At 37.8% G+C, this 18,932-nt stretch overlaps 1 protein-coding gene and 1 long non-coding RNA gene across 5 annotated transcripts in view; one reads left to right on the top strand and one right to left on the bottom strand.

The window, feature by feature from the left end:
* Positions 1-12,826, top strand: part of CAMSAP2 (calmodulin regulated spectrin associated protein family member 2) — a 115,733-nt gene extending 102,907 nt beyond the window's left edge. For all 4 annotated transcript variants that reach the window (XM_050782259.1, XM_050782241.1, XM_050782250.1 and 1 more), the window contains 7 exons: positions 161-2,363; positions 4,584-4,720; positions 5,342-5,562; positions 6,922-6,994; positions 8,117-8,232; positions 9,410-9,528; positions 9,861-12,826. In XM_050782259.1, the coding sequence (XP_050638216.1) occupies positions 161-2,363; positions 4,584-4,720; positions 5,342-5,562; positions 6,922-6,994; positions 8,117-8,232; positions 9,410-9,528; positions 9,861-10,166 (3,175 nt within the window). In that variant the 3' untranslated portion in view covers positions 10,167-12,826. The remainder of the gene's footprint in view (positions 1-160; positions 2,364-4,583; positions 4,721-5,341; positions 5,563-6,921; positions 6,995-8,116; positions 8,233-9,409; positions 9,529-9,860) is intronic.
* Positions 12,827-16,466: 3,640 nt separating this feature from the next.
* LOC126949677 (uncharacterized) lies at positions 16,467-18,932 on the bottom strand. Its single transcript, XR_007723875.1, has 3 exons — positions 18,805-18,932; positions 17,791-17,884; positions 16,467-16,721 (listed from the first exon to the last, which is right to left on the bottom strand). It is a non-coding gene; the product is annotated as an uncharacterized LOC126949677 (long non-coding RNA).

Genomic DNA, 18,932 nt, shown 5'->3' with positions numbered 1-18,932 from the left:
CTTTAAAAAGTAGCTAGATAGCCCTCCCCTTACCTTGAAGACAGTATGATTATGAGAACTGGGGAAAGAAAGGAAATGTAATTTCAAATAATTCTTGTTAAATGATACTAAAAATCATTTCTAGGATTTTTAAAGGATTTTTCTCTTTAACTTTTTTTAGATCATCAGTGCATGGCGTATCATTTGATATTTCTTTTGATAAAGAAGATAGTGTACAGAGATCCACTCCAAACCGAGGAATCACTCGTTCTATTAGTAATGAAGGACTTACTCTGAACAACAATCGTGTATCTAAACACATTAGGAAAAATTTGTCCTTCAAGCCAATAAATGGAGAAGAGGAAGCGGAGAGCATTGAAGAAGAACTTAATATAGATTCTCACAGTGACCTCAAGTCTTATGTGCCCCTTAACACAAATGAACTAAATTCTAATGAGAATATTCATTACAAGCTTCCAAATGGAGCTTTACAAAATAGAATACTTCTAGATGAGTTTGGCAATCAGATTGAGACACCAAGCATTGAAGAAGCATTACAAATAATTCATGATACTGAAAAATCTCCTCATACACCTCAGCCAGACCAAATTGCTAATGGCTTCTTTCTTCATAGTCAAGAAATGAGTATCCTAAATTCAAATATCAAGTTAAATCAGTCTAGTCCTGATAATATAACTGATACAAAAGGTGCCTTGAGTCCCATAACTGACAATACTGAAGTAGACACTGGAATTCATGTTCCTTCGGAAGATATTCCTGAAACTATGGATGAAGATTCTTCATTGAGAGATTATACTGTAAGCTTGGACTCTGACATGGATGATGCATCTAAATTTCTTCAGGATTATGATATACGAACCGGCAACACCAGAGAAGCTTTGAGTCCTTGTCCAAGTACTGTGAGTACCAAGTCTCAGCCAGGCAGCAGTGCTTCTTCTAGTTCTGGAGTTAAAATGACCAGCTTTGCTGAACAAAAGTTCAGGAAACTGAATCATACTGATGGAAAAAGTAGTGGAAGCAGTTCTCAAAAAACTACACCAGAGGGCTCTGAACTTAATATTCCTCATGTGGTTGCTTGGGCACAAATTCCAGAAGAAACAGGGCTTCCACAGGGACGGGACACTACCCAGCTCTTGGCTTCTGAGATGGTGCACCTTAGGATGAAACTAGAAGAAAAGAGGCGTGCTATAGAAGCCCAGAAGAAGAAAATGGAAGCTGCTTTTACCAAACAGAGACAGAAAATGGGAAGGACAGCATTCCTTACGGTAGTGAAAAAGAAAGGGGATGGGATTTCTCCTCTACGAGAGGAAGCGGCGGGTGCAGAAGATGAGAAAGTATATACTGATCGAGCAAAGGAAAAGGAATCACAAAAAACTGATGGACAAAGGAGCAAGTCACTGGCAGATATAAAAGAGAGCATGGAGAATCCTCAAGCCAAATGGCTAAAGTCTCCAACTACACCTATTGATCCTGAGAAGCAGTGGAACCTGGCAAGCCCCTCAGAAGAAACTTTAAATGAAGGAGAGATTTTAGAATATACCAAATCCATTGAAAAGTTAAATTCATCCCTGCATTTTCTCCAACAAGAAATGCAACGCTTGTCACTTCAGCAGGAGATGTTAATGCAGATGAGAGAGCAGCAATCTTGGGTGATTTCACCTCCACAACCCTCTCCACAGAAACAGATTAGAGATTTTAAGCCTTCTAAGCAGGCAGGCCTGTCATCAGCCATTGCACCATTCTCCTCAGACTCCCCTCGTCCTACTCACCCATCTCCACAGTCTTCTAACAGGAAAAGCGCGTCTTTTTCTGTTAAAAATCAAAGGACTCCTAGGCCAAATGAGTTAAAAATAACACCTTTGAATCGAACCTTGACACCCCCTCGGTCTGTGGATAGCCTTCCTCGGTTAAGGAGGTTTTCACCAAGTCAAGTTCCTATTCAGACTAGGTCATTTGTATGTTTTGGGGATGATGGAGAACCTCAGTTAAAGGAATCCAAACCTAAAGAGGAAGTTAAAAAGGAGGAATTGGAATCCAAAGGGACTTTGGAACAGTGTGGACATAATCCAGAAGAAAAGGAAATCAAACCTTTTGAGTCAACAGTCTCTGAAGTCCTATCATTGCCTGTCACAGAGACTGTATGTCTGACACCAAATGAGGACCAATTGAATCAACCCACAGAACCCCCTCCTAAACCCGTTTTCCCACCCACTGCTCCAAAAAATGTTAATCTGATTGAAGTTTCCCTCTCAGATTTGAAACCCCCTGAAAAGGCTGATGTACCTGTTGAAAAATATGATGGAGAAAGTGATAAAGAACAATTTGATGATGACCAGAAAGTATGCTGTGGATTCTTTTTTAAGGTGTAGTATTAATCTGCATAGTTTTGGGCATCTTCATTAGATGAGTGTGGTTGTGTTGGATTTGTTTTTTTTTTCGGTTGATATGCTTCTTTCAGTAGCAGTCCCTTTTGATACAAGTCCATCCCTGTGGACTGTAGTTAACATTCAAGCACACTGTGGTTTCCAGTATGGACTCAAAGCTGTAATAAATCCTTTTATCACATGTTAAGATATATTCCTTGGTTTTGCTCCTCTACTGCTCTTTCTCACTTCAACAAAAGCCTTTTAAAAATTAAGCTACTCAGATCTCTTCAGAGAGTGATTCCATTTGTCTCTTAATCATGTAACACTGCCATTTTTTTTTAACAGAATGCTACTCTAGACACTGATAGATATTAAAATTAAAATTTACCGTTTAGAGACTCTGTTCCTTGCAGAGAAAGGGAAACAGAGGGGAAGAAAATCATTAGTGTAAAACAGGCAGTACCTCTGTTGCTTCATTTCTATTCCATTCATTTCTGTATCTTCACCAGTCCATTACTCATCTGCTGGACTGTGGTTACAGCTTCTTGACTGGGCCATCTGTCTCCAGTCATGCCATTCAAACCCTTTAGCACAACATTCAGGGACTTTCACAGATTTACCTAAATCTTTTTGTCTAGCCTCTTCCCTGTAATTTTATTTTGTACTGTTCTTTAAGATTAACTTAAAGCTTCATCTAAAGCCTTTTATAATTCCTTCAGTCAAGGTCAAATGTTTCATCATTTGTCTATCTATTGTATCCTTAATATACTTACACCTGTCCTGTGTCCCAGAGTTTTCAACTGTTTCGTATGATTTGCTTTGTCTCTTAGACCATGACCTCCTAGAGGTGCTGCATCTTTTTATTTTTATTTATTTGTTTATTTTTTGAGACAGAGCTTCGCTCTTGTTGCCCAGGCTGGAGTGCAATGGCGCGATCTTGGCTTACCGCAACCTCTGCCTCCTGGGTTCAAGCGATTCTCCTGCCACAGCCTCCTTAGTAGCTGGGATTACAGGCATGCGCCACCACCATGACCGGCTAATTTTGTATTTTTAGTAGAGACGGGGTTTCTCCATGTTGGTCAGTCTGGTCTCGAACTCCTGACCTCAGGTGATCCACCCGCCTCAGCCTCCCAAAGTGCTGGGATTACAGGCATGAGCCACTATGCCCAGCCTAGGTACTGCATCTTTTTAATCCCCATAGGATAGTAAAGTGTCTGGCAAACTACAATGTATGTAATTTGATAGATGAAGACATATATGAATGTTTGAACTAATTACTTGAATGGTGTCTTCTGACTTTCTCCATTCAGAGTTAAATCTCTCTCTGGGTTTCTATACAAAGCCTGTTGTTTGTGCCTCTTCCCCTTGTGATTTTTTTAGGCTCCTTGACCTGAGGTACCGTATATTTTAATATATGTAATATCTGACACTATGTTGTGAATGTATTAAGACACCAAAGAAATGTTTATTGAATTACGCATTGGCAGGGACAGTTGACAAGGAGACATTAAGACAGTGAACCACTTCTACACCAGCTTGTTACTTTGGTGAATTCTGAAGCATTTTGGAAGCCCCCTGAGAACTAGGGTTGTCCCTAAGGATTCAGGTAGAAACTAGGGCAGGCCCAGGAGCCCTATAGATAATGAACTAGCTCTCAAATTAAAAGAACTGTAAAGGAGAAGTATAATCACGCCCATCTTTTCCTCAATGGAAATATTTTCATTGTACTTCAGAACCTATCAAGCAGACTGTCAGTACCTCAATTTAAAATCATGCAGCAGTAGTTTCATTTATGTGATAAAACATTGGGTGGCTAATTTTGGGATGTTTTTACTTGAGGTATTTTTACTGAGCTTATATTTCAAATAAAATTCAAATGCAATTTTAAAAATTGGTGGGGGAACTCCCTACTCTAAGTTACTAAGTTAGGGTTAAAAAAATCTTTTGTGTTTTTTTGTTTTTATGGTTGTTCTTTGCAAATCTCATAGGTTTTGACAGAGTGTAATTAAATAAGTTTGCGTGTCCTCTTTTATTGATGGAACTGTTACCACTGTAGTTCAGTTCTTCATAATTCCTGAACCACATCCACATTCAGAAGGGTTATAATAGTTCAAACTTTCAGTTATAGAACTAACCACAAAATGTGACTGTAACAATTAAAAATGAGAATATTGGTACCTAAAATGTTTCATCGTTTTCAATGAAATTCGTTCTTAGGATGATCAAAAAGCAGAAAATGATATGGCAATGAAACGGGCAGCTTTGTTGGAGAAAAGATTAAGAAGGGAAAAGGAAACTCAACTCCGGAAACAACAGTTGGAAGCAGAAATGGAGCATAAGAAGGAGGAAACAAGGTAAAGGAAATTGCTGGGTCAGTGCTAGATCTGAACTTTAATGATACATGGGCATATTTAGAAAAAGTTGGTAAGTATTCAAAGGTGGTCTCTCATTAATTTTTATTAACAGATTTTTTTTCAGAGAAGTTTGTAGTATAGATAGAGAGCTGGATCAGTGCTACTTTTTGGTGCTTTGTAGAAATCAATTTATTTCCCCGAAGTATTGCCTAATTTTACATTTTTATCTTAAGTTTAAGGCATCGCGTGGTAAAGTTCTCTAGAAACATTAATTTCAATAATTAATTTAAATGTTTAAAAAACATTAAAATAACTTTCCTGGGAGACAGGTATACACACACACACACACACACACACACGTAGATACATACACATACAACCTAAATTATCTCAAATACCTTTATTTTTTTAAATTTCTTTGACTCTTCCTTTCCTCCTTTATTTATTTATGCTTAATCCCATGTCTCAGCAGAATCATCAAGTAATCAAGTACCTTTTAAATGAACCATTTATTCCCCAAGGTGATGAAATAGAATTATCCCTTCTCATATCAAATACATAACTCCTGTGTGATTTGTCTTTGGTATGCAGAATAAGTACTGTAACCATTTGATTTCTTAGGCGTAAAACTGAGGAGGAACGTCAGAAGAAAGAAGATGAGAGAGCACGCAGAGAATTTATTAGGCAAGAATATATGAGGCGGAAACAACTGAAACTAATGGAAGATATGGATACAGTAATTAAACCCCGTCCTCAAGTAGTAAAACAAAAAAAACAGCGACCAAAATCTATTCACAGAGATCATATTGAATCCCCCAAAACACCAATAAAGGGTCCTCCAGGTAACATAGCTTATTATGAAGAGTCTGTTCATAAAAAACACCAGCTTGGTTGGTTTGTCATACTAACTTGGTTGTACTTTGATATGCAAAATTGGATACACACTTTGAGATTATGCATGCTCCCTTTTAGAAAACCAAAATGAGCAAATGAAGTTTTTAATGAATTGAATGTATTATGTGTGCATGCATATATTCAGCAGAACAAATGTGAATGCTAAAAATCAAATCTAAATATTAATCTATTAGGGAACTCTGCCCTCAGATATAATCTCCTTGAACTATTAACTGCCCTTTACATACTTACAAATTTAAAGAAATGTTATATGCATGAAATGTACAAGAAACATGTTGGTATAATAAGGAATGTAAGATCAAGAGTTCATAAGTCCATCCTTGAAGATAGAAATGGTTGAAAATCCAAATTTATAATATCTGGAGTTGAGAGAACATATTTCCTTTAAAAGTCAATATGCATACTTCTTCTTCTTATTATTATTATTATTATCATCATTTGAAATGGGGTCTCAGTCTCTTGCCCAGGCTAGAGTGCAATGGTGTGACCATGGCTCACTGCAGCTTCCACCTGCCTGGGTTCAGGTGATCCTCCCACCTCAGCCTCCTGGGTAGCTGGGACTACAGGTGAGTGCCACCATACCCAGCTAATTTTTTTGTATTTTTTGTAGAGATGGGGTTTCACCATGTTGTTCAGGCTGGTCTCGAACTCTTGGGCTCAAGTAGTTGGCCTGCCTTGGCCTCCCAAAATACTAGGATTACAGGTGTGAGTCACTGCACCTGGCCATACTCTTTATTTTTTTATTATTATTTTTTTTTCATACTCTTTATTTTTAAAAAATCTTGGGCAGGGATAAATTTGTAAAAAGAAAAGAAATCTTTATTAAAACCAAATGCCATGGAAGTTTTTTAGAGAATTCTCATAACTATACCAAACCTGAGGAAAAATAACATAATATTGACTATTTAAAGAGAACTCTGTATTCAGGCCTGTAAAATGAATTGATAGAATTTTCTACCTAGAATTTAGATACCATGAAATATTTTTTTTTCTCTTTAGGATCACAGTATCATGTCTCATATTAACACTTTCCTTTTGGAATGCAAGTTAGTTTTATCATTATTTCCTAAAAGTAGGTTCCTTGCTAATTTTAAATAAATTGTGTATATATGCATGCAAGCATATTATGTGTTTAAATTAAAAGTACAGAGAAAAGGAAAAGAAACTACAGAAGCTCAATTTTTATATGCTGGTGTTATCTAATGAACAGACTCTTTGCTAGTTGCTCCTTTTAAATTTCTAATTTTGTTTTTATTCAGGATCATGAATTTATCGTGTTTTTTCAGTCTCTAGCCTTTCTTTGGCATCGCTGAACACAGGTGATAACGAGAGTGTACATTCAGGCAAGAGGACGCCAAGGTAAATCCATAACATACGAATATTTTTACAGAAAAGAGTATAGTACCTGCAATTACATGAATACTAAGTAAAAATTCTTTCATGTTTTTATTTTATATTTTGTAATGACTAAATCATAATCACAAATTTTTCTAAGTTTTGCTGACTTAGGACTGAGTTTCTGTTAAATTATGTAAAAAGGTCTATTCATTTTTCAGTGCTTTTTGTCTTTTAGAATTTAGAATTATTGACATTGATAACATACTTTTTATAAGCTATGAAACAACAGTAATTGTACATCAGTAATTGCTAATATGATTCTTATTAAATCACAGTCAGTAGAATGAGAGTACCACCTTCTCTAGTCTATCACCCACTAATACAAAGGGGTTTTCCCCATTAGAATAATTCCAAAGTGGGTTGCCTGTGACTTAGGAAAGATCTCGTTTGTATTTTCTTTCTCTAGTATATAGATTAGAAGCTAAAAGTCAGTATTTTATTACTTTATACTATAATATCGTATCAGAAGAGAACATTTCTAGTGACAATCATCATCATAGAGTTCTTATCTTTGTGTTACCATCCTTTGTGTTATTTGCCTATTTTCACATGGAAAAACATTCATTCTTTCCATAGATATTTATAGAATGCTTACTATGTTCTAGGAACTTGGATGTGTAGCCGTGAATAAGACAATGTTATATTATTTTTTATTATTTATTTATTTTTTATTTATTTATTTATTTTTGAGACGGAGTCTTGCTCCGTCGCCCAGGCTAGAGTGCAGTGACATGATCTCGGCTCACTGCAACCCCTGCCTCCTGGCTTCCAGTGATTCTTCTGCCTCAGCCTCCTGAGTAGCTGGGATTACAGGCGCGTACCACCACGCCTAGCTCATTTTTGTATTTTTGGTAGAGACGGGGTTTCACCATATTGACCAGGCTGATCTCGAACTTCTGACCTTGTGATCTACCTGCCTCAGCCTCCCAAAGTGCTGGGATTACAGGCATGAGCCACCATGCCCAGCCTCATCATATTATTTTTAGGCCTTTAGGTTGATTTTGGTTGGTACTTTCATATATACCCTCTGGGCCCCATTTTTTCTCTGTTTGAGACATAAAATATATTTTATTTTCTAATTAGATCAGAGTCTGTAGAAGGCTTTTTATCTCCAAGTCGTTGTGGCAGTCGAAATGGAGAAAAAGACTGGGAAAATGCATCAACAACTTCTTCAGTGGCTTCTGGAACGGAATATACAGGTTAGTGTCTATACATTTTTAGAGAAACATTTGAATTTAACACACTCTTAAATGCAGGCTATACTAAAGAAAATTTTATTGGCTTACCTTTGGGCCTTAAGCGCAGGTGACTAATAAACAATGAATGCAGGTGGTCACTTTCAGGTAGTTGAGTAAGTTTCTAAACAAAATTAGTGATGCCACTTATATCTCATCCCTCTAACCAATGCTGGCCATTTCTGTGTGTAGTTTGGGTCTGCAGAAGTTTTAGAGAAGTTCTACATAGTTCCTCAGTACTGAGTAAAGGCTAGAATCTACCAAGTCCTATCCCTAATACTGGGATTTCAGGTATCCAGAATTGTGCATCTTTAGCAAGTATTAAGAGGCTCTAAAAGATAAGAATGCATTGAATCTAGGAAGGTATCTAGCCTCACATATCCCCACCAAGTCCTCTTCTAGCTTCTAGACAGGCATGATTGGAATAAAAGCAATGAAGAGTAGAATGTGGGTTAAGGACACTTCTAAATAAATGAAGCAGGAGAGAAATCAGAAGAAATGTCAGCAGCATGTTGAGAGGTAAGATAGGAAGGCATGGGAGAACATGTATGGGGAAGAGCAGAGGGAAAAGGAGATGCCTCCATCTATCCATGATAGAGTGGAAGTGGAAACCCTGGAAAGGCTAGAGGTTAGAACTTGCTAGAGACCCACTCTGTAGCTTTTAATACTACCTCCTACAGCCAGTCTGATGGCCTTTAAGGCCTGGGATTTGACAGTATTTCCATGTTACTCCCTCTGCCTCTCTATGTTAGTTCAGTTGAACAATCTGAAAAAGAAAAGTATTTTTTGCCTTTTGAAAAGACTTAAATTACTTGTGGACCCATTAGACTCTAAGCTAACCAGTAACCTTATAGATTTAAGAAAGAAGGTTAAATAGGCAGTATGACAGTTACAGCAATATTTTATTTTTAGTACTGCTCTCACAGGGTACTCCAGAAGGCCATAGGAACATCCTCCATATCTCTGGGTGGATAAAACAATGTTTTGGTTGGATTGCAGCCAGTAAGAGGCCTTTAAGCACAGAATTTGGTCTTCTATTACAATATTTCAACAGCGTAGGAACAATTACATCATTTTAAAATAGTAGTATTTCTGACTTAGGAATGTTATTTTTATTATTGTTGTTAAATCCCTACCATAGGACCAAAGCTCTACAAAGAACCCAGTGCAAAATCCAATAAGCACATAATACAGAATGCTTTAGCTCATTGCTGTTTGGCTGGAAAAGTAAATGAAGGTCAGAAGAAAAAAATACTGGAGGTAAGCATGTTTGCATGAAAATTAAATTTGGCAAACTGTAGAAGTCTTTTATCCGTTCAAGAGAATGTACTCTCATGGGCCTAGAATTTCAACAGCATGTAAAAAGATCTATAGCTAGACGTTTTCATTATCAGATTTAGTTTACTTTCACGTTGGGTTCTGGAAGCCTGCAGATTTGATTAAAGACTAGCAGCAATAGGCTTTAAAATTTGTCATTGTAATAATGTTATAAAATGTGACTAAGAAATGTAACATAATTATATAAACTTTATTCAGCAAAATAAAGGGTTTTTATTGGTGGTGTTATGTTGTTTTTGTTTTTTATTTTAAAGGAAATGGAGAAATCAGATGCCAACAACTTCTTAATCTTGTTCCGGGATTCAGGATGCCAGTTCAGATCTTTGTACACTTATTGCCCAGAAACCGAAGAAATCAATAAACTGACTGGGATAGGCCCTAAATCTATCACTAAAAAAATGATTGAAGGACTTTACAAATATAATTCTGACAGGAAACAGTTTAGCCACATACCCGCTAAAACTTTATCTGCCAGTGTCGATGCAATTACCATTCATAGCCATTTATGGCAGACCAAAAGACCAGTAACACCCAAAAAACTGTTACCCACTAAGGCATAGAAGTTGGGAAATGCTTGCTTCAGAACATTCATGGTAAATTTGCACTTCATCTTTCCTGCCTATAGAAAATCTTTCTAATTGCCAACAAGACTTTTATTAATTAAAACTGGATATTAAGCTCTGTTGTCATGAACAACTGGAATGTAAACCACAGTGTTTTGGAGTGCAGAAGATTCTCACTTAGGTGATAAGTCCAAGTGATGAAGGAAATGTTTTAATTCACAAATGGAGATTTGTATGTGTTATCAGGTTCACCTGCTTGATATTAGATACATTAAAGCACTGAATTTTCATGGATATTAGTTGGATTTGTCATTGAAATATGGTTAAGATTACAAATTATGTGTCTTATTTGTTGCTTTTTTTTTTTTTAACCTTTTAATGTATATTCTTGTCTTCAGATGGTTTATTTTGCTATTTTTCTCTCCTGGGGGTTTATTCTAAGATACCTTTGTATTTTGTTTCATGTGGAGATCATGAAAGTAGGAAATATACCTTCAGAAGTAACTCGCACCTTTCTTATGATGTTAAGAGAAACACTAGTGTTTAGTTTTACAGTAACCCTCATATTTTAGTGGTGTTACCGCATTTGCAAAAATTATTCTGCTAAGTATTTACAACTCTATTTATTATTCACTCAAGTATTAACATTCTCTATTAAATAAGAGGAGGTGTTGTAAAGAGCTGCTAGTAGGTTCGCTTTAAACCACATGAGCTTAACCAAGAATATGTTATAAGAAGTTGCTGATTAAATCAGTGCTGTTTTTTACACCACTTCTGGCCAACTCAGAATAATTTAGATTGTTCTTTTAACAAAAAAGGCTTTCTATCTCTTTTAAAGTAAGTCACTTTATAAGTTGGCAGAAGTGAATGACACTTTGAGAGTAGTCTTTCAATCTGAAGATGTAAGACTTCCTGAAACAAGTTCTCAAGAAGTCTTTACATTATATTTATAACTCATATAAAATTATATTTAGAATTTTTAAACATGTACAAAGGGCTACGTTTTAATTTTAAAATAGCTTCACATTATTTTACTTATATTGGGTTTTTCTTCGTTTTAATCCTTTTCAAGTGGAATGGCTTAGATTAAGTATACACTTGAAATCTCCTCTACATGATCTTTGTTCTTTAACAGTGTATACCAGAGGGTTAGTTGGGGAAAAACTTCATTCTCAGGAAAAGACTTGAATGATTATGTGACCCTGTTATGTTTCAGTGTTGTGACAACTGTGTAAACTAGGGGGGGAAGACAGTATTGTATCATAAATGAGATGCGTAGTTTGTTTTCTTTCATGGGAAGTAGAGATAAAAATATATACATTTCTCTAATTGAGTTGTTTAGAGAAAGAACTAATGTCTCATATGATGTATTTACTTATTTTAAAAAAAAAGAGTAGGAATGAGATGTCCCTGAGCTGTACTTTTCTATTATTATAAGGCCTTTAGGCATCAGTGCATCTGGGTTATCAACATTTTCTCAAATGCTGTCAATATTTTACTGTAATTTATGTTCTTATATTTATGTATATTTGTTAAAACTGTAAAAAAATTTCACAGATTTTTTTCCAATACCTGTGCAAGATACATGTGTAGCTCAAAACTATTTGTGATCTACTGTTTGCATGTAAGAGACCAGGATATGTAACTCTTATATTTTAAGTGTATACATATTGTGTATATAACATATGGATATTAAAAATGGGGAATTGCACATTTTACCTTTTAGACAATAATTTCTATCACAATTAGAAGGAAGTGATTGTCAAATACACATTTAGATTAAAACTAAAAAATTATAAATGAATCTAATCAAAATGTGAATAGTAGTCAAAAGGATAATTTAACAAGCATTTTACAATACTAAATTTGTTCATTTCAATATTAACTAAATTTCCCTCATCAAAGCAATCTTTGTGATATTACTTAGCTATTATATAAAGAAAATTGGATGCAAGACAATGGAGAAACTATTTAAAACTAAACAGGACCACCCTTTATTCTTAAATTTGTGTGTGTCCAACAGTTGAATTGAATGTCTATAAGGTCTAAAGGTAGAATGTGAGTATTGCCACAGAGTTCATTGCTCTCAGTATAAGATTTTACTTTATTAATGCAGAAGGAATATGGATATATTTCTTTAAGTCTGCAGATTTTTTTATTATGGTGCAGCTTTTTTTTTTGAATTATGTTTTTAAAATTATACAGTTGAAAAATATGCCATTTCATAAAGTCTGGGGATTTTCATCAACCTTACTGAAACACATTGGTGCTTTCATCATCAGAGGTCAAATTATTATGATAACTATTCCATTAAGTTTGCCAAACATTTGTTGTGATTACCAGTGCAGCCTGTCAAATTCTGCTATTTGACACAGCTTTGGAAAGCTTTTAGTTCTTCTTGGTTTTTCCATTTTGTATTAGAGTGACTGTTACAGTTTTATTTGGCTGTTTAAAGCCAAATTCAGCTATTTAATTATGGTTTCATAGACACTGTTGAGCAATGTACAGTGTATGGTGTGCTTACCTGTCCACTCTAGAGCATTGCTTACAGGTTTTTTGTTTTTTCAGATGCTGTGCTGTAAAATACTGTCATATTTGCTATTTCCTGGTACAGTGTAGTTTTTCCCCTTTCATTTGAATAAAAGCATGGCACCAAATGACTCCTTTTCTGTTTCTTGAATAAAATGTGGTTTTTGGTAAAATTATTTGAACTTGAGAGAACTCATTATATAGTTTTTCTATCCCCTAACCTATGTTTAATTTAATAACTTGAATATTCATAACAGGCAACTTGAAATAATTAGACTTTTAAAAATACTAACTTAAGGCAATGTTAAGTCTGTAACTTTCTATGCTTAGCTCAGACGGTCTACATAGTATGATTTATAAATATGCTTATCTTACATTAATCTTACTCATACTAATTCACTATCTTAAGGTGAATTGTACCAGAATTAGTGCTCTATGTCTTTGAAACTGAATGGCCAGTGAACTCACTGATCTAGAGTAGCCATGAGAAGCTAGTTTTTGACCATTATTTTATAAGTTTCACTTTGATTTTGCTGATTCTGCTTACTCAAAGAAAAAAGTGTTTTTAAGAAAAAAAAGATCTGATAACAAAACTATAAATCTTCTTGCATAATTATACACCTGAAGAAATATGTGGTTAGTAGACATAAATGTGGTTCTCTACCTTGGGACCTTTTTGATAGGTTCTGTATCTTCAGAACACAGCTATCCTTTCACAATATTTACCTAGTACTTTAATTTTCAGAAATAAAAATATTTAACCCTAAGACCCAGGCAACATTAGAAAAATGTACACAATGCCAGGTACAATGGCTCATGCCTGTAATCCCAGCACTTTGGGAGGCCAAGGTGGGTAGATCACTTGAGGTCAGGAGTTTTGAGACCAGCCTGGCCAACATGGCGAAACCCTGTCTCTACCAAAAAAAAAAAAAAAAAAAACCAGGCATGGTGGCGGATGCCTGTAATCCTAGCTACTCGGGAAGCTGAGGCAGAATTGCTTGAACCCAGGAGGCGGAGGTTGCTGTGAGCCAAGATCGCACCTGTGCACTCTAGCCTGGATGACAGAGCAAGACTCTGTCTTGGAAAAAAAAAAAAAAAAGTGTACACAAACCCTAGAGCCCCCCCACACAATAAGAATGTGTTGCCTTATGACTGAAATTGATACTTCTTAACTAGGGCAGAGGAAAATGTTCTATATTGAATAGGAACAAACGCCTTTATTTCATGATCTGTCTATACAGAAAGATGATAATAAAATTCAGCAAAGGAAATGTAGTTGTAATGTTAAGACCTAGGAATTGGCTATTGGAAAAACACATCTATAAAATGAGTATGAAATTCTGTTGTCCCTCAGAAGTATATAGATGCTTAAGAAACATATCTTAAAAGACACAAATGAGATATTAATGATTTTGCCTGATTTGATGGGGGTAGGGAAGTACACAGAAGGCATGTCAGAGTTGCTCTTCAAATAAGGAGATCTAGAATCTAGTTTCAGTCACCTCCTTTTTGCCCCTGTGGGCATATAGGTCTAGTAACTCATGGCCACATGCTTAGACAACAAAGATTAGTTTTGTACATGTGTTTAAATCACTGTGGTGATTTGTGTCACAACAACAGCTAAAAGCAGATGACTTCATAACCGAAGTTATCTCCACCTACAGTGGCTTATTTATGTCAGGAAAATGGGGGCAATTATTATTTTCCATTGAAGAGGTGAAAAGCAAATTAAGAAATGTTTTAAGACTCACTAAGATTTTTTTCTTAACACATTAAGCAAAGCCTCTATGGTACCTTAGGCTACTAATTCATTTGATTCTTCTTAACCCCAACCTGTTGCTTTAGGTGGTTGAACCTGTGATTCAGCCTTCAGTAGGTGTTAGAGGCATCACAGAGATAAAGGACACAGGTGGCATGTGTTACCTACAGCACCTCTACTTCACAGTTACATTCAGCTGCTGTGATTCCTGGCTGACCCTGTTATTCATGCTTCAGGGTTTGTGTGTTTATATAGAAAAGGAAATGTGGCTCTCAACCCCCAAAGAACCATCCACTTAAATACTGCTTTATAGGCCAGGCACGGTGGCTCACGCCTGTAGCTGTCCCAGGGACTCAAAGCTAGTAAGTGACAGCATTACAACTGGCATCTAAGCCTTCTGGTTTCAAATCCCCTTACCGTGCCATATGGTACAGAGTTTCCCACTGCGTTGTACATGTTGTGGAATAAGAATAAGGCTCACAGCTGTACTAGTTAATAATGTATTCACCATTGGTAGAAAACTCAGAACTTGTGGTTAAAGTGGATTTTGTTCTCCTGCCCAAGACTTAACCATCATCAACATAACAACAGCTAAAATCAGACTGTTACGCTTACCTACTGTTTAATATCTAGATTCATAAGGATGAGAGAATGGAGAAATTGCAAAAGTGGTGAAAACAAATTCTGATAACAGGTTGATCAGAATTATCTAGGAAACAGTTACTAGATGAAAGGAGCTAGGTAGGTCACAAAGGTAAGATCTTGCCGGGCGCGGTGGCTCACGCCTGTAATCCCAGCACTTTGAGAGGCTGAGGCGGGCGGATTACGAGGTCGGGAGATCAAGACCATCCTGGCTAACACGGTGAAAACCCATCTCTACTAAAAATACAAAAACTTAGCCGGGCGTGGTGGCGGGCGCCTGTAGTCCCAGCTACTCAGGAGGCTGAGACAGGAGAATGGCGTGAACCTGGAAGGTGGAGCTTGCAGTGAGCTGAGATCACGCCACTGCACTCCAGCCTGGGCGACAGCGAGACTCCGTCTCTAAATAAATAAATAAATAAATAAATAAATAGTGAATTTTGAATTGCAGAGACATCAGTTCTATTGATAGGGCCTTGAGGTCCTCATTTATGATGAGAACAAAGCTAACTAAACTGCATCCTCTTAGCCAGAGGCTAAGTACAAATATTTTTGTATACAGTAGGAAATGAGTTTGTGCTTGGATTCTTTATCCTTATAGTCTCAACACAATCAGTATTCAATAAATATCCATCAAATGAATACATGAAAGGAAGACTATGCAGTCCTGGCTCAAAATTCAAAATCAAATTCAAAACGTGTTCTGATTTCTGCTAGGTCACCCCTAATTTCTTACTATAGATATTTTTGCCCCCAAAATATAAACCCAAAGTTGGCTTTTTCTGCTCTAACTCCCTCTGGTTCATGCCATTTCAAAGGACCCAGATGCAGCTTGAAAATCTGAACGATTGGTCACCATGACACGATGTGCTGTTCCCTTTTACCTCTCTCCAGCTCCTCTCACAAATTATGGGCCAGTCTCAAGGCTCAGTTATTCATGTTCTGCTGCCTCCACTCTTTCCAAGAAGGCCTTCCATATCAGCTTTGACTGACACCTCCATTCAGAATCTACATCTCCAGCCCTGAAAGCCCCCTCTGGGCCCACTCATGCATCTAACTGCCATCTCAACATTTCACCTGGGAGTTCCAATGTCATCCTCAACTCAATCTGTTGAAAAACCAAAAGTCAACCTGATACTACAACTTCCTTATAAAATCAACTCTGCTTCCTGACAGCCAGCCACCAAGACTGAAAGGTCATATCCCTTCCTCTCTTGTTAACACAGAAGATAGCCTCGTGCCCAGACAGCCACCAAATGCTGTCAAATATTTATACTTTGAAACTGCTCCTCATCCCTGCTGCCACCAGCTTCAAGTCCAGCCACCAAAAGCTTATGCCTAACTCTGCAAGAACCTTCAAGTGATCTTTCCCTAATTCGATTCCACCCTCCAAAGTGTCTTGCAAAATCTAACTTTCTGAGACTTATCTTAAAAGTTCAACATTGTTTTTATTTTGAATTGCAGGGAGGATGGGGGTGGGGTGTTGAGGTGGTGGTAATCTGTTCAGTGCTTGGAACCACTAACGGTATTGATCATGTTTTTCAGGCTGCTCCTAGACACAGACCTTTTCTTCAGAAAAGCTGACCTGCTTCAATCTTGATAGAAGTCAGGATATCACAATCTGCCTTATATCAAAGTTATTTGTACTTTATAGCTAATCTCCAATAATGTGTAAGCTTCCTGTAAGGGTGCACCATGTCACATTCTTTGTATCTGTTACATTACCCAATAACAGTGCTTGCCCCACAGTAAGAAGGGGCTATTTACAAAGTCGACTGCAATCAAAAGTGATACTAAGAATTGGTTTTGGCCCGGGCGTAGTGGCTCACACCTATAATCCCAGCACTTTGGGAGGCCAAGGCAGACAGATCACTTGAGGTCAGGAGTTCAAGACCAGTCTGGCCAGCATGGTGAAGCCTTGTCTCTAAAATACTAAAAATACAAAAGCTAGCTGGGCGTGGTGGTGCATGCCTGGAGTCCCAGCTTCTCAGGAGGCTGACGCAGGAGAATCACTCGAACCCAGGAGGTAGAGGCTGCAATGAGCTGAGATTGCACCCACTGCACTCTAGCCTGAGTGACAGAGCAGGACTCCATCTCAAAAAAAAAAAAAAAAAAAAGAATTGGTTTCATTGATCAGTAGCAGGATCACAGCACTGTAGAGGGAGCCTCTACCAATGCCAAGGGAATGCTGCCAAATTCCTGTTGCAAATACGTGGAAATTTACACTAACTCTCTGTGAAATCACTGAAAAGTAATGGCAAATCATAGGTTCGAAGCTCCTGTGGGCAGAATAATTGCTACAAAGAGAAAATGTTACTTCCTTTCCAAACAAATTCTGGGGCCATTTTTGTATTGGGGATGTCCCTATTGCTTGTCTTTTAAGTTTCTGATATTTTATTTTTACCTTTGAAAGAACGCTTGAGCTACAAAAACCTGCAGTGGAAGAAAGGAGTCTCACTTTCCTTGAAAGCTACACTCTTCTCATCCAGCCTCCCCTCCCTTCCCTGACCCCCTCCCGCATGTCCCCTAAGAGGCATCAATGACATCCGGGGTAGATGGGGGGCCCTGGGACAATCACACAGCTACAGGCCACAAGGCTTTCACATTGAGTCATCTCCTTAGCAGTGTGGGCTGAAGCCAAGTCTCATGTCTAACTCAGATGGTGCCCTTTCCCAGCTACCCCATATTTAGTACCTGAAAGTTTCTGAAGTAAATGAACATCTGAAACGTTCTGCAGGGCCTCTGGCATCCAGGGTGGGGCTCCTCATCTGGTGTGTGCCAGCCGTTCCTTAGATGTTGAGGGTGCAGGGTAGGGGCAAGAGCTATTGCTGTCTTCTGTCCTCTAATGCCCTGTCCCTACCACCCTCCCTGCCACCACACACACACACACACACACACACACACACACACACACACACACGGTCTCAGGGCTATGTGGTCTATGGGAAACCTCATCTAGGTAGCCAGTCAGTAATAGTGAATAAAATAGAGGACTCCCCACTCCCAGTTCAATGCTTATCAAGAGAGGTTGTAAAAACCAGGAGATGTAGCTTTGCAAGATTTTCCTAACCCTCAGGACTCAAGTTACTGTTAACCTCTCCATCAACCGCAACTGACTTGGCAAAAGGCCCCCTGTCTCTCTGTGCTTCAGTCCTGTCAGCAGTTTCTCAGCAGCATCCAGACTGTCACCTTGTAGAAATCACCATTAGGATGATACCAGGCACCAGGCACTGTGGTGGTCAAATCCTGAAGAATCAAATCTTGGGAGTCTCTCTTTATAGAATCCCAATCCAATCCCCAAAAGATTTACTGACCACCCACTATGTGGAAAGAAAGCACCGTGACCTGGAGGGTAGGAGAAGCAGCGCAAGCAGCTGAGTCTAGCAGCAGGACCACCAGAAACTAAAGCCGTTCTTCACGATGCTGCCAGCCAGGGAACGAAGTGAGCCCATTAGCTCAGACCCAGCATGGGCAGCACCTTCCACAAAGGGTGCCTCATTTGGTCTTCACAACACCCCTATCAAGTAGATATTATCATGCCTATTTTAAGATGTGGAAACTGGAGCCCAAGATCACATAGCTATCAAGTTATAAAGTGGACATTTAAACTGGACTCTGACCACTAATAATCTGATCTGGGTGTTCACTAATCAGAAACAGACAAAATGACATATAAGAAATTGATATTGGCTGGGCACAGTGACTCACAGTTGTAATCCCAGCACTTCGGGAGGCCAAGGTAGGAGGATCACTTGAAGCCAGGAATTTGAGACCATCCTGGGAAATATAGTGAGACTGTGTCTCTAAAAAAAGTAAAAAATAAAATTAGCCAGGCA

The sequence above is a fragment of the Macaca thibetana genome, chromosome 1 (genome assembly GCF_024542745.1).
Source record: "Macaca thibetana thibetana isolate TM-01 chromosome 1, ASM2454274v1, whole genome shotgun sequence".
Lineage (NCBI taxonomy): Eukaryota > Metazoa > Chordata > Mammalia > Primates > Cercopithecidae > Macaca > Macaca thibetana.
This window is presented reverse-complemented; position numbering and strand designations above follow the sequence as displayed.